This window comes from Agrilus planipennis, unplaced genomic scaffold, assembly GCF_000699045.2.
Source record: "Agrilus planipennis isolate EAB-ADULT unplaced genomic scaffold, Apla_2.0 scaffold87, whole genome shotgun sequence".
Classification (NCBI taxonomy): Eukaryota; Metazoa; Arthropoda; class Insecta; order Coleoptera; family Buprestidae; genus Agrilus; species Agrilus planipennis.
The window spans coordinates 489,705-506,100 of NW_020439134.1; the positions used below are offsets into that span (position 1 = coordinate 489,705).

At 32.3% G+C, this 16,396-nt stretch overlaps 2 protein-coding genes across 4 annotated transcripts; one reads left to right on the plus strand and one right to left on the minus strand.

Moving 5' to 3' along the window:
- Positions 1-8,315: 8,315 nt before the first annotated feature.
- Positions 8,316-9,341, minus strand: LOC108737622 (28S ribosomal protein S24, mitochondrial). Of its 3 annotated transcripts, XM_018470570.2 has the most exons (4): positions 9,181-9,341; positions 8,941-9,115; positions 8,789-8,880; positions 8,647-8,739 (listed from the first exon to the last, which is right to left on the minus strand). In XM_018470570.2, exons 1-4 carry the CDS (start codon positions 9,217-9,219, stop codon positions 8,734-8,736), a joined length of 312 nt encoding a protein of 103 aa, XP_018326072.1. In that variant the 5' UTR covers positions 9,220-9,341; the 3' UTR covers positions 8,647-8,733. The 3 variants fall into 3 exon arrangements, with proteins under 3 accessions (XP_018326070.1, XP_018326071.1, XP_018326072.1); XM_018470568.2 differs by having other exon boundaries at positions 8,316-8,880; XM_018470569.2 differs by having other exon boundaries at positions 8,316-8,880; positions 8,941-9,128.
- Positions 9,342-9,845: 504 nt separating this feature from the next.
- On the plus strand, positions 9,846-13,685 carry LOC108737640 (golgin-45). Its single transcript, XM_018470601.2, has 4 exons — positions 9,846-10,557; positions 10,672-10,871; positions 10,929-11,259; positions 13,181-13,685. Exons 1-4 carry the CDS (start codon positions 10,039-10,041, stop codon positions 13,340-13,342), a joined length of 1,212 nt encoding a protein of 403 aa, XP_018326103.1. The 5' UTR covers positions 9,846-10,038; the 3' UTR covers positions 13,343-13,685.
- The last annotated feature ends 2,711 nt before the right edge of the window (positions 13,686-16,396 follow it).

The following is a 16,396-nucleotide window of genomic DNA, read 5'->3' on the forward strand; positions in this document are numbered from 1 at the left end:
CGTTTGCAAAGCTTGTGACAAACGCATGATTGATCTTTCTATAACTTTCGATCAAGCTCAACCGCAGATATCTCATGCAGCACAGCCTTTGCTGTGTCATCTCCGCACTCTGTGTTCTTTCCCGATGGAGCTGATCTCCCAAAAGATTTTGAAAATATAAATCTTAATGCTGTACAGTCAGCAATCCAGAGTATAGTACCGATAACATTAATGTATCACTCGTGAAGAAATTTACTGCTGACCAGGAAAAATTAGACAGTTATATCAATGATTTAATTAGTTTATCTAACAACCTCGAAGTAAGGGCTACTCCTTTTCTAAACTCAGGATAGAAACAGTAAGAAGGAAAACTTGACACTTGTTGGTATTGAGGAGTCTGACCCAGCAAACGGTGGTGAGGTGGCTAAGGAGAGTGTACTGATTATACATGATTTACAGAAGATTAAGACTATTTTGCATGAGGTCTGCAATAAAGTAAACATGCCAGCACTGCCTTCCATTAAAGATACAGTATTTAGATTTAGCAAACCACAAATGGGGAAAGTATGACCCATCTACATACAACTTGACTCAAGAGACCAGACATCATAAAAAACTCTGCATTCCCCCCAGCCGAGGTGCATGCAATTACGGAGAAAACATAAAACCAGAGAGAATATATTGGCTTGAAACATGATGTCGTTGCTAAACACAATGCAGTCCATCCAACCGACCAACTTAGCGTAAAGTAGAAGAGGAATATACCAACTCTCTTGGATTCGAGAGATCGTCCGAGGGATCCAAAAAACCCAAATGCTTCCCTTCGTAGGATTCGCACTAAATTCAAAGAGCTCCAGCACAGTTTGTCAACGTGTTCCCTTAGGCCTGACATTATTGTTCTTATTGTGACGTAGTGATCATCTCAAAAGATCTCAGCTCTCGCCCTGGATTGCTACACTATCACTAGAAAAGATAGGGACGAATTTAACTCTTCTTTAGCCAGAGGTAGTGGCGTTTTGATCTAGGTGAAATCTCACTTCCTATCAATCCCTATCAAGTGTCCGGATACTAATATCGAATGTGCTTTTTGTTCGTGTGTGCCTCCGTAGTGATATTAAGTTAATTATGAGCAATATGTAAAGACCATAGAAAATTTGAATTTACAGTTGGTGAACTATCAATTGCTTCTCATTGGTGACTTTAATTTACCAAATATTACATGGAGCTCCGAATCATTGGACTACAACAACACGTGATTCTTTTGCAGCTCTTGAACTTCGTCAAGTTCATCAAACTCTCACAGATAAGGGATACAGTCTGGATCTTGCTTTTACTAACTTCAGTGATGTTACTTTTATTGTGAATGTAATTAAGAATAAGGTTTCTGCTCACCTTCGTTTTCGATTATCCCACGCCGAAAATGACTATATTGAATTTAAGCGACTACGTGCTCTATGTTTGCGCCATCGTAAGATGGGCTACAGAAAGTATTGAGTCTTCGCGTCGTCGCAACGTAAAATGTTTCTAGTCATATGTAAATGGGCAATGTCAATCCAGAGGTTTCGGTACCTTCATCTTTTACTTACAGCAATAATACTTGCCTGATCCTCTTGAATCAGCGAATCTTTTTGCCTCCTAATTTAGAACTTTTTTTCTTCCCACCCGAGTGAACGTGCTAATTAACCTAGACGAACCTATTTGACGTCTCAAGAAGTGACGTTGTAAATGCTTTGACCAAAGTTGAGCCCCTTCATGCTATTTTTTCTACCTCAGTACAGTCCGGCTGCTTCCCCACTACCTTAAGAGTTCGTATGTTACATGCGTCCTTAAAAAAATAATCCGTCTGATGAATTATAGACCCACTTCTACTATTAGTATCTTTCCTATATTTCTCGACTATTGCTATAAAAATAGAAGGATGGATAAGTCATGTGATATTCAATGATTAGCACGGTTTCTTGGCTGGTAGGTCAAAAATTGTGAGTTTTACACACTTCGTGTTTCGGGTGATTTCGAACATGGGTAAAGTCGACACCATGTATCTCAATTTCTTTCGCTCGTCGAGATTCATACTGCCGCTCTGGACTGGCCAACGTCCTTTCTTTCGAACAAGCAGTTGATTGTAAAGACAACAGTTTGTCTCAGCCCTTCCATATGTCTATTGGTATCCCGCAGGTTCCCATCTTGACCCACTACTTTTTCTGATCTTCATTACTGATATTACCCATAGCATGAAAAATTCTAATTCCGTTCAGTCATTTTACAGATCACATCGATTTATTGATTTTGCATATCATTGTGGTAACACAATACTGACACGCACAAACGTTAAGTATATAAAGATCTTGGTTTTCGATACTAGCTTACGTTTTTTCAAGCCCTGTGAAGCTGGCACCATGAAGTCCCAAAAATGAATTTCGAAAATGCCAAAATTAGGAGCTTTTTAGGGGCTAATTTGGTGCCAAAGTTATAAATTAGGTGCTCTTCAAATAAAAAAGTTATTCACGATACAATAATCTTGTGCTATCTGACGTGAAGCTGACACGAAACCATGTATTTATTAATAAAAATCGAATGTATGAACAACAAATTTAGGTGCTAATTGGGTGCTCTGAGACAGTAGGATTAACATTTCAGTCAAATATAGCGCAATGCATACACTGATATAGTTCAAATAAACAATTCAGTCACGATGACAAATCAAAGAAACAAAATTACAAAAATATGATACCGTGGACAAATTTAACAGCTATTTAAGTGCTCATTGGCTGCGGATAAAAATTCGCGATAAACAAAGAATAAACATGTAATGAGAACCTAATTATCACAAAAGTGGATAAATGAAAAAAAGAAAAGATAGTAACAAATCAATTCATGGAAATGCTGTGAATTGAGTGCTAATTAGGGCTATTTTTGTATAATAAAACTGGACATTTTTTAATTGAAGATTATGAGTACTAAAAATCATAAAGTCATGCTGAGTATTTGAAAAGACATAAAGAAAAGCTTGATATCAAATTTATTATGAGTTGAGAATTAAGTGCTAATTGAGAGCTATTTTTGTAACACAAAACTGGCCATGTTTAAGTACAAAATTATAGGTAAGCAGTAATAAATATAAAGTCATACTGAGTATTTATAAAGACATAATGAAAAGCTCGATATCAAATTGACTATGAGTTAAGAATTAAGTGCTAATTGAGGGATATTTTTGTAACACAAAACTGACCACGTTTATGTAGAATATTATAAGTAAACATGATTATGGTGTCATACTGAGTATTTACGAAGATTTAATGAAAGGCGAGATATCACGTCTATAATTAACTAAGAATTAAAGGCCAATGGAAGGCTTTTTTGTAACACAAAACTGGCCATGTTTAGGTAGAAAATTATAAGCAGTAATCGATAAGTCATGCTGAGCATTTACAAAGACAAAATAAATAGCTTGATATCAAATCTATTATAAGTTGAGAATTAAGTGCTAATTGAGGGCTATTTTTGTAATACAAAACTGGTCATGTTCAAGTAGAAAATTTTAAGCAGTAATAAATAGAAAGTCATACTGAGCATTTACAAAGACGAAATAAAAAGCTTGATATCAAATCTATTATAAGTTGAGAATTAAGTGCTAATTGAGGGCTATTTTTGTAATACAAAACTGGTCATGTTCAAGTAGAAAATTTTAAGCAGTAATAAATAGAAAGTCATACTGAGCATTTACAAAGACGAAATAAAAAGCTTGATATCAAATCTATTATAAGTTGAGAATTAAGTGCTAATTGAGGGCTATTTTTGTAATACAAAACTGGTCATGTTCAAGTAGAAAATTTTAAGCAGTAATAAATAGAAAGTCATACTGAGCATTTACAAAGACGAAATAAAAAGCTTGATATCAAATCTATTATAAGTTGAGAATTAAGTGCTAATTGAGGGCTATTTTTGTAATACAAAACTGGTCATGTTCAAGTAGAAAATTTTAAGCAGTAATAAATAGAAAGTCATACTGAGCATTTACAAAGACGAAATAAAAAGCTTGATATCAAATCTATTATAAGTTGAGAATTAAGTGCTAATTGAGGGCTATTTTTGTAATACAAAACTGGTCATGTTCAAGTAGAAAATTTTAAGCAGTAATAAATAGAAAGTCATACTGAGCATTTACAAAGACGAAATAAAAAGCTTGATATCAAATCTATTATAAGTTGAGAATTAAGTGCTAATTGAGGGCTATTTTTGTAATACAAAACTGGTCATGTTCAAGTAGAAAATTTTAAGCAGTAATAAATAGAAAGTCATACTGAGCATTTACAAAGACGAAATAAAAAGCTTGATATCAAATCTATTATAAGTTGAGAATTAAGTGCTAATTGAGGGCTATTTTTGTAATACAAAACTGGTCATGTTCAAGTAGAAAATTTTAAGCAGTAATAAATAGAAAGTCATACTGAGCATTTACAAAGACGAAATAAAAAGCTTGATATCAAATCTATTATAAGTTGAGAATTAAGTGCTAATTGAGGGCTATTTTTGTAATACAAAACTGGTCATGTTCAAGTAGAAAATTTTAAGCAGTAATAAATAGAAAGTCATACTGAGCATTTACAAAGACGAAATAAAAAGCTTGATATCAAATCTATTATAAGTTGAGAATTAAGTGCTAATTGAGGGCTATTTTTGTAATACAAAACTGGTCATGTTCAAGTAGAAAATTTTAAGCAGTAATAAATAGAAAGTCATACTGAGCATTTACAAAGACGAAATAAAAAGCTTGATATCAAATCTATTATAAGTTGAGAATTAAGTGCTAATTGAGGGCTATTTTTGTAATACAAAACTGGTCATGTTCAAGTAGAAAATTTTAAGCAGTAATAAATAGAAAGTCATACTGAGCATTTACAAAGACGAAATAAAAAGCTTGATATCAAATCTATTATAAGTTGAGAATTAAGTGCTAATTGAGGGCTATTTTTGTAATACAAAACTGGTCATGTTCAAGTAGAAAATTTTAAGCAGTAATAAATAGAAAGTCATACTGAGCATTTACAAAGACGAAATAAAAAGCTTGATATCAAATCTATTATAAGTTGAGAATTAAGTGCTAATTGAGGGCTATTTTTGTAATACAAAACTGGTCATGTTCAAGTAGAAAATTTTAAGCAGTAATAAATAGAAAGTCATACTGAGCATTTACAAAGACGAAATAAAAAGCTTGATATCAAATCTATTATAAGTTGAGAATTAAGTGCTAATTGAGGGCTATTTTTGTAATACAAAACTGGTCATGTTCAAGTAGAAAATTTTAAGCAGTAATAAATAGAAAGTCATACTGAGCATTTACAAAGACGAAATAAAAAGCTTGATATCAAATCTATTATAAGTTGAGAATTAAGTGCTAATTGAGGGCTATTTTTGTAATACAAAACTGGTCATGTTCAAGTAGAAAATTTTAAGCAGTAATAAATAGAAAGTCATACTGAGCATTTACAAAGACGAAATAAAAAGCTTGATATCAAATCTATTATAAGTTGAGAATTAAGTGCTAATTGAGGGCTATTTTTGTAATACAAAACTGGTCATGTTCAAGTAGAAAATTTTAAGCAGTAATAAATAGAAAGTCATACTGAGCATTTACAAAGACGAAATAAAAAGCTTGATATCAAATCTATTATAAGTTGAGAATTAAGTGCTAATTGAGGGCTATTTTTGTAATACAAAACTGGTCATGTTCAAGTAGAAAATTTTAAGCAGTAATAAATAGAAAGTCATACTGAGCATTTACAAAGACGAAATAAAAAGCTTGATATCAAATCTATTATAAGTTGAGAATTAAGTGCTAATTGAGGGCTATTTTTGTAATACAAAACTGGTCATGTTCAAGTAGAAAATTTTAAGCAGTAATAAATAGAAAGTCATACTGAGCATTTACAAAGACGAAATAAAAAGCTTGATATCAAATCTATTATAAGTTGAGAATTAAGTGCTAATTGAGGGCTATTTTTGTAATACAAAACTGGTCATGTTCAAGTAGAAAATTTTAAGCAGTAATAAATAGAAAGTCATACTGAGCATTTACAAAGACGAAATAAAAAGCTTGATATCAAATCTATTATAAGTTGAGAATTAAGTGCTAATTGAGGGCTATTTTTGTAATACAAAACTGGTCATGTTCAAGTAGAAAATTTTAAGCAGTAATAAATAGAAAGTCATACTGAGCATTTACAAAGACGAAATAAAAAGCTTGATATCAAATCTATTATAAGTTGAGAATTAAGTGCTAATTGAGGGCTATTTTTGTAACACAAAACTGGCCATGTTCAAGTAGAAAATTTTAAGCAGTAATAAATAGAAAGTCATACTGAGCATTTACAAAGACGAAATAAAAAGCTTGATATCAAATCTATTATAAGTTGAGAATTAAGTGCTAGGTAATTGAGAGCTATTTTTGTCACACAAAACTGACCATGTTCAAGTAGAAAATTTTAAGCAGTAATAAATATAAAGTCATACTGATTGTGAGTATTTATAAAGACAAAATGAAAAGCTTGATATGGAATCTATTATAAGTTGAGAACTATGTGCTAATTGAGGGCTATTTTTGTAACACAAAACTGGCCATGTTTTTGTAAGAGGTTATGAGTAGAAATGATTATGGTGTCATACTGAGTACCTATATATACGAAAATATAATAAAACGCTAGATATCACGTCTAATCCATAATCATTTCTACTTATAATCTCTTACAAAACATGGCCAGTTTTGTGTTAGAAAAATAGCCCTTAATTAGCATTTAATTCTCAACTTATAATAGATTTGATATCAAGCTTTTCATTGTGTCTTTGTAAATACTTAGCATGACTTCTTGATTTTCTCTACTCATAATCTTCAATTAAAAAATTACTATTTTTATTATACAAAAATAGCCCTTAATTAGCACTTAATTCACAGCATTTCCATGAATGAATTTGTACTTACTAGCTTTTCTTTTTTTCATTTCTTCAGGTTCTCATTACATGTTTATTCTTTGTTTATCGCGAATTTTTATTTGCAGCCAATGAGCACTTAAATAGCTCTCATTTTTGTAATTTTGTTTCTTTGATTTGTCATCGTGTCTGAATTGTTTATTTGAACCATATCAGTGTATGCATTGCGCTATATTTGACTGAAATGTTAATCCTACTGTCTCAGAGCACCTTATTAGCACCTAAATTTGTTGTTCATACATTCGATTTTTATTAATAAATACATGGTTTCGTGTCAGCTTCATGTCAGATAGCACAAAATTATTGTATCGTGAATAACTTTTTTATTTGAAGAGCACCTAATTTATAACTTTGGCACCAAATTAGCCCCTAAAAAGCCCCTAATTTTGGCATTTTCGAAATTCATTTTCGGGACTTTGTGGTGCCAGCTTCACGGTCCTGTTTTTTCATACTTATATATATTTATACAAGTCGCTCGTTACGCCAATATTGCTATATGGAGCACCTAAATGGACATCATATTTCTTTTACCGAAGTAGGCGAGTCGAGGCAATGCAGCATAGATTTTAACGAATTTTAACTCATCGTAATCATATTCCCTTTTCTCTATTTGACCATAATTTTGATAATATACAATCTTATTTCATATCATTCTGGTATCCTGCCTGCATCAACTCACTGACTTAAAATTTGTATAATATTATATATCGAATATAGATTATAGTGAGCTCTCTGATATTATCTGCCCTCGCGAAGCACCTTATAGCCTCCATGCTGGTCGCCAAGTATCCGAAATGCCTAGTCGTTCAAACTATCACTTTAATTCAACTTAAATAGATTTTTAAATCACCTAAACACGGACATTAAACAGGAACCGAATACCGTGGAACTATGGTATTTACTTTACTACCTCACCATAAATCTTGATTAAGAACTCCATTTGTTTACCTATATTTCATTATCTATACATCTTTTCTATAATTTATACGCCTGCTCTCTCTTGTGACTTTAATACGATTGCTCTCTGTACATTAACTTAATACGTATTGCGCCTATGCCCGTTGATTTTCTCCAATAAACAAAAATAAGCAAATCTTGTTCTCTATTTTAATATATGATCGTCTGTAGCATCGAAATTTTATTTACTATAAAAGAAAGAAGGTTTCGTTTAAATAACAGCCCTGTTAATATGAGTCCAATCGGAAAAATGAATGTAACGAACTTTTTGGATCATTTAACTAAAACAAAAGCATTTGGAATCTTGTATCAAAATAATGAACAATGAGGGTAATTTTCGAGCAACCCTGTATATGACCGTCTATGTTGAAAAATCATCTAAATAGTTCATCGTGGACCTTTTAAGTAAAACCAACGCCTTTTTTATTTATTTTAAAAAGGGATAAAGATAAAGTGGCACAAGTGGTCAAATTTTGACTGTGCATTACAAACTTGAATTTTTATTCAATTTTCACAGCAAAACAAAACTTTTCATGCAGTTTTAAGTTTTTTCTTATCTGTAGGTTTTCAAATAAATTATTTTACCAATCAATTTCTCACATAAACACTTTTATAACTAGCTACATTAAACTATAATCAATATAGATCAGTGTAAAATAGTAAAGACATTTTAAATATATTTAAACACTACATCACGTTTATCCTGTACAGTTTGAAGTTCCATTTTAACAAGACACTGCAACCAATAGCTAAGAAGTTCCTCACAATAACCAATCAGAAAATACATTTGTCTAGCATTTGCTTGTTGGTGAACTATTCCTGCAATACGAATAATATTGTGTTGTCTTTTAATTATTACTTCACTAACAAATAGATTATGCCAAGTTCCTGTAATAAATTTTCTAATGAACAAATCTTCAACTGCAGTTTCAGCAGGACGTACGCCCCCATCTACATTTGCTGAAAATATATTTATACATGAAACATGTTAAAAATGACAATGCTTATAACCATTCATACATGTATTCCATGAGTTCCATGCTTTTCGATGTGCTATTTGATGAGGTGGATTTGCCATTTCGTAGGTTAAAGGGAAATCTTTTCTAAGTGATATTCGATATCTACCAGCTTGGCATTTATTAAGATTTGTCGTTGTGTGGATAAAGCATTGAGGTGGAGCGTGTTCTTTTATTATCTGCAAACAAGTACTTTTATTATACATATGTATACCCTGATATACCATGGAAATTTCCAACTTACTTTCGCAAACAATGCATTATTTCTAATAAGTTTGGCCATTCTTTACAATAAGTTTTAAAACTACTTGTTATCTAGCTTGTTGCCTTAATTTTGGTTGTATTTCACATTCATTTAAACCCTATTTAAATGTACTTTAAAGGTTAAAATCATAAATTAAAATGTTATCTATGGTTAAAATCAAGTAAAAAACATTATGAGCATAGATATTATGAGTGTCTCCTGCATGGTCCGACCGTGTTTTTAATTTTTTTAAAAGAACTGACTAACGGCGTTATTAGGATATTGTTACTCAAAATTCCGCATAAAACTTTAGGAACATAAACACAGAAAATGGACTGCGCTTTCTCTATTTAACCATGAAGTAATGCAGGCAAAAACGTGTGAGAGATATATATGGCCACTAGTTCTCTTTTTTTAGAATTTTGATCGGTTTACGTGAGTCTTACAGTGGTGAATGAACGAGGTAAAGAAAGAAATAAAGAAACAGATATTGATCTAACTATCGGTTCCCCTCTTTCTAAAGAGTGGTCAATTGCGTGAGGGTATTGCTCACTTGTTCAGGCCATTTTCTAAGTCTATGGTGGTAGTGGCTAGACCATACTATAGAATCATATAACATGACTTGTCTTTGTCTATGGACATGTCATAGATAAGAGATATTATAGTAGCATGCATATAACCCAACTTCTGTCTGCAAGTAGCAAAACTGGGCAAAACCTAGTCAGCTGTTCATAATAAATTATTTATTACCTTTTTTTATTTGAGACAGTTAGTGTAATATTTTGTAGTAATTAATAATTATAACATAAAAAACATTATTGCCTGCAATTTTACAAAAATTGTAATTATTTTACTATCATGACGGATAGAACAAGTGGCGATGGAATGGAAAATACGGCTTCAATAAATACTGAAAATAGATTTTTAAATCACCTAAATATGAAGATCCAACCAACGATTAATTATTGTCAGACTTTTCGACCAGTAGAACCCAAAGGAAAAATTTTCTATGCAGTTCCTAAATATGTTCCAAGAAAATGTAAAACACAAAATATTTTCTCAAGAAAGCCGAAGGAGCCAAAATTTGTGCCTTGTGAGCCTTATAAAGCATCTGTACAACCCATTTTACCACTAAGTAATAAACAAAAATCTATTATAATGGAAAGACCTTTAAGAAACAATGCAGCTATACAAGATCTAGTGACACAAATGTCTGTTATTAGAACAGCCGAATTATGTAAATCATTTAATCCAGAAAACAATGATCCTATTTCAAGAGCTGATTGGGAAAAGGCTAAATTACAGTATGAGACAGATATCAAAAACTTAAGAGAAAATAATAATCATCTGGAGAATCAATTAAAGTTTCAAGCCCAGGTTTGTTCGCATTTTTTTGCTTAGTTTAAAATGTTTTTTATGTCTGTTGCTATGTTTCCTACATTGCTAATGGTTTTTATGTTTCTCTGAATTGAAAAACGCTTCTGTATTTAGGTAAACAGTGAACTAAAAACATTACTAGTAGCAGCTGTAGGTGAAGATTTAGAATCTAGGGTTCAACATTTAACAGAAGACAAACTTCAGTTAGCTAGAGCTCTGCTAAGTTCTGCAAATCATCTTACTTCTCATCAAGAACAGACTGAATGGCTATCAGGTCAATGTGAGGTTTGGAGAAGTAAATTTTTAGCATCTAGGTATGGAAAAATTAAATATTATTAATTCATTTTTACTTTATGTGTTTATGTCTACAGCTTAATGGTGGAAGAATTAGCCCGTTGGAAGTCGGCCTTAAGCAATAAAGTTAATGAATGTCAAGAAATTATAAAAGGTCTTTTAGAAGAACGAGATAAATTAAAAAAACATTTATGCAACATTTATAAACATCTTAGTGCAGTTCATAATTCAGAAAACATAGTTGACCCAGAAAGTTCTAATACACACTGTGATGTAATTGAATTAGTTAAGAAAATATGTGATATGAGTAACAAATTTTCAGAAAAATTTGGATGCCATGATCCTATTGAAAATAACTGCGCAAGAATTAGCTTTAAGAGCACCCTGTATGAAGCTCGTGGTAAAAAGGTAAGACATTTGTCATGTATTTACATAATTAGTAAATTTATTGAATTATTAATTTTTTAACAACAAAATGCCGAAATGAAATAAAATTCTTTACCAAAGAAAATTATTTCAGAAAATGTTTTTTGCTAGTCAAAATATGTCCATGCTAATGAATTTTTCAAAGGTATTTTATACTCCAAAATTACGTAAAAGGCGTATTTCCCGCTCTGTTTCTAAAAGTGCTTGAAACTAAAATCATAAAAAAATGTAACTAACTTGATAGAATTATTTTCAAACTGCAGAAAAACTGTAGCTATACCTATATTTTTATTGTTTTTTTGTTAATATCCATAATGATATGGCAACTAATAAACTTAATGTTGCGGTCTGTTATATTATTACTATTCGAATTAATAACTCTATTACAAACTTATTTAAATAGGGCATCAACTCATCAGTAATTTAGGTATACTTAAGGTTGTTCAGAATGGGCGGGCGATAATACACGTAAAACCGTTTAAATCGTAGCAGTTGCCGCATGTGAGACGCAATTCCGTATTTAATCATAACGTTTACAAGCAGTCACAGCTCCAATCACCTTGAATTTGTAGCATGTTGTAAAGATCATAATACTGACCACTTATAAGCATAGTTTTTCAACGTTAAAAACCATAAAAACACGGTAACACATTGATGTTCTTATAGATTTGCTTTATGGTAAACAAAAGGGAGGAGACATGCCTATGAAAACACACTTCTATCGTATTGTCTTTTCTTACCTTAAACCAATAAACTTATTAACAGGAGAAGTATACTTCATTTACTTTCTCTAGGGATGTGCGCCTTCCAATGTCTTGGATGCGCGCTGGCAAAATCGTAGGTAGGGAGAAAAAAGCTCATTATACTCTCGACTCTTGTTCATTAAACATACTTTTCCATACAGTACCTGCCAAAAGTTTTGTTCAATCATGAATAGTAGTGCGAGTTGAAAACAAACGTTAAAGCATTTAGTATATCTTCAAATATAAATAAACATCTAGTTGATATTTTCAGTAGTAAATGGTACCAATAACAGCACATTTGAGCAATGCAATTGTAGTGGATAAAATGGTCAATTTTTCCGAGCGGTTAAAAGTTTGGCCGATAGTTGTCTCCTTCCTTTTCTGGTCTAGTGCTGTTCTTTTCTACTTTGCGCCGGTCAAACTGAAGGGTCACATCGCTACAGAAAGTAAACAATGTATAACATTTCTTTTGCAGTTTAACGAAAAAATAATTAAATTCAATTGACGCATCAACCGTTGATTTCCCTAACCGCTATATGCTAAATACACGAGTATATGAAAATTTATTACCAACAAGCTGTATCTAGCGCAATTGTTAGTTATTTACTCATATAACAAAATTCTCATACTGTCCCACAAATATTATGCGCCAATTTTTCAGTCCTCCATTCATAAGTTGTCGATTTTATGAGCACTTGTTCTACGATTATCAAATGTAGTAACCAGGAGAAAAAGGTGTAGGGTGTAGGGTGTCCTACATAAATATTGCTCTATATTGTGGGTCCTACAAAAAAGAACTTCAAAATTGAATATGAAGTTAGACTTTAGATCTAAATCAGTTTTCAGTACTTATTAACGTGCGTAACAAGTATAGGCTCTCTTTTGAACGGTTTATGGAGTTGCACAAGCGCTCGTCCATCTGAACGTTGCCTAATAAATCAAAAACGTTAAAATTAAAATAATTATGGAAAGGAAATGAAATTAGTAGGTTTCGCGCATTTTCAGAAATGCATGGTCATCTGTAACCAACAAATAAAAATAATAGATTTCACCCTCCACGCGAATCAAACTCACATTTAACTTATATTATTTTGTACCAAATATAACTTTTAATTAAACGAAAACCAAAGAACTTACTACTTATTAATTTACTATTTCAGACTCTAGAAAACCCAGTGATTCCAACTTCAAAACCAGATTTAATATGTAACGCTCTATTAGGGGCTGCGCTGTCCATAGGACAGGGACAAATGTATTTACAGTATCCTTCAACGCGCGCCACCTGTTGTTCCCATTGTAAAGGAACTATGGAGGATATTTGACAAAAACATAATTTAAATATGCATTTTTTCAATTCTAGGAGTTGTTTTTAATTATTTTTAGTCAATAAACTAGATTCGGGCATTTTAAGAAATTAGAATATTTAATGTTTCGATTTGGTGCCGCATTTTTAGTAGGTATTAATAAATATCACTTTTTCAAGTTCTTTTTCAGTACAGAAGTTTTATAAAAGTACAAATGATATTTGACTATGCTAAATAGATATTTACCTATCTTTTTACCTTGGCGAAGGCCTTATTTTTACACTTAATTTGCTTACTTATAATTATTAAGTTCAAGAATATTTATTTAAAGGGGATGTAATTTTTATTCAATGTATATATAAATATTGAAAATGGTGTTATATTTTCATAATAAAACAAACCATTGGTAAACAGCATCCTATTTTTTTGTTCAACGATCCACAAGCAGTTAACGCTTAAAAAATAAATTAAGAAGCAATAGTAAAAATACTATATACCATATATGAAACACTCCAACATTTAATAGTGGTTAATATCAAATATTAATGTGAAAATTCATTTTCATTTACATTAATCCAATAGTAAAAAATTAATAACGGAGGTTATCTCAAAGTAATACTACACTCAAAAATTAGAAAAAAACTTGCTTTACTTTATTTTAACCTTATATTTACATCGATCTTGATCATTTTCCAACAATAATATCATTTTACAATAGTGACTGTCTTATTTACTTAACATATTAAACCTTATTCTTATTCCTATCGTATATCCTTAACATGTTATTAACTCTCCTATCCATGAGCGATCTACAATTCTACCCTTCTTTCTTTGCCCATACTGACACCTATTTTAACCTTAATCTATTATTTAATTTTTTTTAATATTACAAGTCTATTTCCTCACCCTTAAAACTTAATGTCTTACAATCCAACATTATCTCCTATTTCTTAAAGTCTGCTTTAAATCAGTCTGACTTCCACCCTCATTGATCAACTCAAAACATTCGTCCTACTTTCCAACATTCTTACATGCCCCTAATACATGTTTCAAGCTCTCTTTTACATATCCTACATCTTCTTTCTTCTTCCTTTTTCCAGTATGTATTCACATCCCTTATATTCGTTCCCTGTCCTAAATCTTGCTACTACATTTATCTCGCTCCCCTCTTTTAAATACCTTGGCACCCATTTTCCCAGCCAGTCCCTCCATTTAATTCCTTTCATACCCACCACATATCTAGATCTCTCTATTGTTTTTAAACTCTCTTCTCTTATTATTTTCTTGCATCTATTTCCCACTAATTTTCCAACTTTTTTTTTTCCTCCCTTTCTCTATCGTATCTACTTTTTATTCCTATTTCCATTACCTTCCTCCTCCATATTTCTTTCCTTATATCCCCTTCTTTTTCCTCATATGTATATTAAACAATTGTGCATTTAGCAGTTTGTATCCCTGCTTTACTCCTCAAATCGTCTAAAATTTTCCCCATCTTATACCATTCATCCTTACTACTACCACTGTTTCCCTGTATCTTTCCATTATTCTTTCTACTTAATTCCCTTCTAACCCCAATTCTATCTGATTGCACACATTTTGTATATTTCTACAGGCGTAAACAGTTGATAAAAGCAATTCAGGATCTCATGCCCTTGGATTGCGTGGTGACAAAACTTCAACCACTCGTAGATTTTTGCCTCTTAATGAAGTGTGAACCAACAAAATCTGTAAACCTTCCTACTCTACAGGAGATACAGTGGATTTGAACCTAGGTTTAGTAAGTGAGCTTAATCAAATGGAGGAAGAAAATCATACTGCTCTACTGTGGACATACAAAGTGAATGAATGCATTCTTTAAATTGGCGTACCTAAATGTTCGAGCTGCGTATTAATTATATTTATTTAATTATGCAAAGTAAAAGTAGTGCCGAAAAAAATACAAAACAAATCATGACGACATCTTCCGAACAAAAACTTCGTTTTTTGGAATACTATTGAAAATAATAGAAAAAACTTCTAAAGTTTAAACATGTTGGGTAAATTAAGAAACTAATTGTCATGTTCCACGAATGTATAATGCATAACATAACATTAATAAATTGGTACTGACTAAATCTGACTTGCAGTAAACGCATATTAAATTCACGCACCTCTACTGTTTCTCTTGAGACATTATGCGCTTAGGCATGGGTATCTTTGAAGGGTCGTATCTCCGTTACTAATTTGAATATTGGGGTGCGGTTTTAACCGTTACTCTTAGATTTTTGCACTAGTTTTTGAGGGGTGTGTAACACTTTAGCCCTGCAAAAATTGACAAATTTCGCGTAAAAGAAATGAAGAGGAGACGCCGTTGAGTAATATTATTAAAAACAAAATACAGAAAATTTAGAAAAAATGCTAGTAAATGTACTATTTAGCATAGACAATTGTGGAGGCTTTCGTGCTGTTCTTAAGTGTTAGACTTACGCGAATAGTACTATTTCGGCGTAATAATATTGTTTGTGTTGGCTATTAACTTTCTGTATTTTGCATATATATAACACTCCTATATGTTCAGATGGTATAGGAAGGTTGCTCTGCCATTATGGTATTTATTCTCTTTCTCCTCGGAGACAACTTGTCTATGCTATGTATGCTTGAGAAATCTTTAATACAACAACAGTATGCAGGTGTATCAGTACAAAAGATCGGGGGCTCGGAATATAGTGAAAACGAGATACTACCTGTTTCAGTTTGTCGGAACAGCTTCCTCTTAAAAAAAAAAAAACTTTTGGGTGTTTCATTCCCACCAGCCACTAATGCTGGTGGGCGGGCAGTCCCTCCGGACTACGCCGGAAGGTAGGGCGGAAGGCCCTCTTCAGCCTGCTTTCAGGAATCATGGGAATGGGGGGTGGTGGTTCGGGTGAGAAAGTTGAGACGGACGAAATGAAGACAGAAGAGAATGAAAGATTATGTGTGGAGTATTACTGCCTCGGCATTTGCCTAGGTGATCCAAGGAAACCACAGAAAAACTTGGACCAAGGCAGACGGACCCGGAATCGAACCGGCGTCCTCCCGAATGCTAAGCAATGG